This window comes from Penaeus monodon, chromosome 35 (genome assembly GCF_015228065.2).
Source record: "Penaeus monodon isolate SGIC_2016 chromosome 35, NSTDA_Pmon_1, whole genome shotgun sequence".
Classification (NCBI taxonomy): domain Eukaryota; kingdom Metazoa; phylum Arthropoda; class Malacostraca; order Decapoda; family Penaeidae; genus Penaeus; species Penaeus monodon.
Window position 1 is genome coordinate 8162361 of NC_051420.1, and position 5000 is coordinate 8167360.

The window sequence follows — 5000 nt, forward strand, 5'->3', positions numbered from 1 at the left end:
TGTTGAAAAAAGGAGAATGAGAATAGATAATTTAAAAAAATTAAGATGAATTTACAATTCTCATCTGTTTCACCATTAGCTTCTTCTTGAGTATTTACTTGAATTTCAGTATTAGCTGCCATTGCCATTTTATGTTCGCTTAATGTGATTTGACTCTTTTTCCAATATCCTAATATCTATCCCTTTGTCACTGAATTTCTCTTTTCATTTTTTATTATCCTCATAATGACCTGACAGTTACTCACAAACTGTCCCTAAATAAGCACATTCTCATTTATGAAGCCTACTTGCTCTAGCTGTTATAATCATATCTGTAAATCAGATACTATGATAATAATAATAATGTAGGCAGATGTTTCATGATGCAGAGCCTTGACTTACAAGTCACTATTTCCCCATGTGCTGAGATTAACTAGGCCTTGATCACTGGTGACACTAGAATGGCTTGAATTCTGAATAGTACTTGGGTGCCTTAGCCCACTGAGCCATATATACTATGACTGTTTTGATTCTCCAACACTGTAAACAACCTTAATACCAGCCATGAATTATAATAACATCATCTAAACCCTAAACTTTGACCTAAAGCACTACCATTGCTCTTTTAAACTGTATGTTCTTCAAATAGCCAAGGTTATATAAGAACTCACTGTATTCCCTCTTGGGTCAAGGTTTCAAATTATTTATAAGCACAACTGACTCTAATAAGAAGCCAAAAGAAAAAAAAAAAGAAAAAAAATCCAGACTACGCTCTAGAAAATGCTTCTGGCTTTTTTTTTCTACCTGGATGGAGCTGCTGCGAGGGTGCTGATCCCCTCCGTCTTGACAAGTACCACTGGTCAGGCCTTTCTGCTCCCCCTCTCAGCCCCCCCATCAGTTCCTCTGGTTGGAGAAGCGGGGCTGATCCACGACGACCATGGGCAAACATGCATCCCTGTGTGGGCAGGACTAGGGCATTACAGGAGCGTCTCGTATGGCACTGTATGTCATAGGGTGGGAAGAGTAGGCAGTCCCAGGGTAAAGCAAGGAGCCAAATGCCAAATTGGTGGAAAGTGTAAGAGCTTATTTTGAACTTTGTATACTATTATCATTCCAAGAAATATTAGCAGAAAATAAGCAGAGTGCCTGTGTTATAAGATAATATATGTGGATGTAGAGATACTACTGTAGATATTGCTTTCAGAACAAAAATAATTGAATAACACACAATTACCTATTTGACAGCTGTATAAACATAAACCTGAAAGCTTTATGCAGTAATAAAAGTACATTTTACTTAGTCAACATTGCACATGACTCCCTCTTCTGTTAAACGGTATGTAACAAAAGAAAATATAATATAACCCATTGTGATCCTGTCTTCATTGGATCTAAACTACAAATCTGCACATTGAAGAAAAAAAACTCTCAAAACTCATAGGATGAATTAAAAGAAAAAGTCAAAGGAAATAACATATGGAGGCCCTTTAGAAATACTGTTTACTAATCACACCTGTATATTCTAACAAACAAAACAAAAAAATGAAAATTACTGAACTCAAGCAATGCTTTACAATCTTCAAATGATATGCTAATGAGTAATAATTACAGCAATCAACACTTCCCCTTAGTGACTTAAATGACAAAAAAGAAAGAAAGAAAGAAAGAAAAAAAATCCCTGAATGACAGTGGCCATGCAATAATCAATCTTGACATCCCTGTTTTTTTCTTACATGGCAATAATCTGTATGTGACATTTGTTGTCAATTTTTCTCCAGCTGGTGATGGATGCTGACAACTAACACAGTGACATTATAGATATTTCTTCCCCATTAACATATACAATGCATATTGCACTTTTTATTTGTCATAAGTTATGCAACTAAATCACTAGCTACTCATTAGAAATAACTGTAAAGTATATAAATGAATCTTTAACACAAATAAGCAATTTGCAATGAACTGTTAAAACTGACATATAAATTCAAACTCTATGGATGTTTGGAATCCAGACTTCTCTAATGTGTATTTATCTACATCACCTAAACAATTATATATTATATGTGAAGTGTAGACACAAATTGATGATCGATATAAACATATACAAAAATAAAAGCAAAATAACTGAATTCCTTTCCTTTTTTTTTCTTTTGACAATATATTGGAATTTGCCTCCTTTAATGTGCCAGCAGATTATGGCAGATTACTAATGCAAGAGATCTGTAAAACGCGAGAAGAAAAAATCATGCTGTAATTCAGCCTGTCAACAATCACGCAAATTTTCAACCTATACCTGAGTTTGATTGAGCTTGTATATGCCTGGCTTTAACATTTTCTCTCTGGGATCACAGGCATTTTCATCCTCATAATTAAGGCTCCTCCAAGCACGAGTCTTCCACAATGGCACCGCTCTCTCTCTATGCGCAGACACGTCTCTCGGAACCTGGTTCTCCTTATCTTTTTCCAGGTCTGAGTGGTCAACACGAGCAAACTTGCTGCTCTCATATGTCAGGCGATCCAAAAACTCCCTTTTGCTGCTAACACTTGTACTGTCTAGCGAGGCTCTTCGCACTAGCACCTTACCACCACGACTCCGGAAGTGAACACTGTCTGAGCAGTCAGAATGAAGGAATGTAGCACCTTGAGAACTCTGAATATTCTTTCTATTGTGAACACTATATTCCCGACCCGAAGTGGAAGCATTACGAGTTGTTGACTCAAATGACCGATCTGGTAAATCATGAGAATCACTATTACTATGACTTCCTTTCGAATCTTTACTCTCAACATTACCACTTCCTCCTCCTCCTCCTCCTCCACTTTGATCACCACCACTACTTTGTCCAGTTGTTTGTGTTCTTAGGCTGTCGTCTGTTCTCTTAGATGAACTATCCTCATCAGGATTCTGTTGAGTTGTTGAGTCCTCGCTTGGCGTGGGGGACAGAGGCTGTAGAGGAGGCCCATGTCTCCCCACACTGTGTGACCACACAGGAGGCAGTGACATTCGGCGTGCCAGCCTCAAGGAATGGCGAGGATGACTCGTGCCCACACCCCCCATGGTTGTGATCGAGGGGTCTGGTAGAAGGGCATCCGTGGTTAGCGTGGTATTATTGTCAGTCGTATGGGATGTGAGGGATGTCATTGACATACCTCCCATAACCACTGTCTCCACAACCAGGGGCTGGCCGTCTGCTTCAGGCAGGCTCTCTCGCCGGATAACCGTACGAGGAACCAGGCGTGGTACATTGAGTGGTACTGAGTGCCTCCGGCCAAGGTGAAGAGATCTGGACACGTTTTCCAGGGATCCCAACACAGACTGGTGGCTGTCGGCACTGCTACTGGGAGTGGTGCCTCCCTCCCCTTCAAGCTCTTCCTCATCTTCAATTGGAAGCTGTGGAGACTCAGAAGGTGCTATGGACGTCTCAGTTACAGTCTCCTCCGCTACTTCCTGCGCCAACTGCTCCTCCCAGTGCCCTAGATTCTCATTCATGTTGCTGACCATTGAGGCAGAGAGCCCTGTACTCAACCATCGATCCCAAGCGTCAAACAACGGGGACACCACATACTTGATGAATCCTGAAAAAAAAAGTTGTTAATTCAAGAAAATTCAAACCTACTGACTTAGTTTAAATAATCCTATTTGCATGATATAATTATCATCTCAAATCTCTGGAAGATTACCTTCCACTTCTGAGTCTTGAAGAATAATTATCACCGCAAAATATCTATAAGAGGAGGAACAATTACTTAAAAATAAATAAATATATAAATAACAAGCCCAGTACCATGCTCTGTGCAAGAAAAAATACAAAAAACATACCTGTCTGAATTTTGGCAACTGACATCACAGACCGGTCACACAGAGGAGTGACTGGCAGATTGAGCTGTCGCTCATAATCTCCCTGTCTGTAAAACTCATCGCAAATCTGTAAAAGGAGCAAGAGAAGAGTGATAAATCTATCACACACACCAAAAAAAAAAAAAAAAATGTGTCAATACATCAATTACTATTATTCTTGCTTTTTATCAAAACAAAAATCTAGTAATAACCGAGAAGAGAAAAGGCAAAGAGAATACAACATGATTATGATTATAAGTGTTGAAATATACCAACCTTGTGTGACCACTTTTGGGACACATCCCAGGGCCGGCAAGGATTGCAGATGTCTGCACACTTGAGGGCAATTTGCAGCGAAAAGTGGCGATGATCAGCATTTTTCATGTCTAGGCTACTGGCATCTAAGTACCTCTGTGTAATGAAGGATTATGTGTATTTTATGCTGTAACTATTCATATCTACATCTAAATCTGTCTACCTATTCATCTATCAATCTATCAAGAGATACACAGACATATATACACAAATAAACATATGAATATATAAATACAAAAATATCTGTCTATCTGTCTATAATTATATTTACATCATACTGCATTTTATTATATTGTATAAAATTATACTGTATTATATTATACAGACTGACTGACTGATTGACAGACTGACAGATATAAATATATGGAGAAAGTTCTATTCATCAGCATTTAGCAAACGTACTTGAGTACAAGATTCAAACTAATACTCACAAGCTTAATATGCTTTACAGGTATTTCAACTGACATTTATAAGTGAAAGCTTCATTATGCATAATAATCAAAATAGTTATAGCAGTAACAATACTGATGACAATAGTAGCAGTAGTAGTAATAGTAATAGTAATAGTAATAGTAATAATAATAGTAATAATAATAGTAACAGTAGTAATAATTATAATAACAATAATAATGATGATGATGATAATAATAATAATAATAATAATAATAATAATAATAATAATAATAATAATAATAATAATAATAATAACAATAATAATAATAACAATAATCATGATTATGACCATAATAATGATGAAGATTTTAGCAATAATAGCAAATAGAAAATCAGCATTAAAACGACAAACAGATTTTACCCGAAACCGTGACAGGAACTCTTGCTGGCGAGTGATGTCTGTTGCAAGGATAAG

At 37.2% G+C, this 5000-nt stretch overlaps 1 protein-coding gene across 4 annotated transcripts in view; it reads right to left on the reverse strand.

Moving 5' to 3' along the window:
* LOC119595034 overlaps window positions 1-5000 on the reverse strand; it is a 109082-nt gene that overhangs the window by 12494 nt on the left and 91588 nt on the right. For all 4 annotated transcript variants that reach the window (XM_037944162.1, XM_037944163.1, XM_037944165.1 and 1 more), the window contains 5 exons: window positions 4947-5000; window positions 4094-4228; window positions 3800-3905; window positions 2273-3555; window positions 784-934 (listed from right to left, as the gene is read on the reverse strand). The exon at window positions 4947-5000 is cut by the window's right edge and continues 120 nt beyond it. In XM_037944162.1, the coding sequence (XP_037800090.1) occupies window positions 784-934; window positions 2273-3555; window positions 3800-3905; window positions 4094-4228; window positions 4947-5000 (1729 nt within the window). The remainder of the gene's footprint in view (window positions 1-783; window positions 935-2272; window positions 3556-3799; window positions 3906-4093; window positions 4229-4946) is intronic.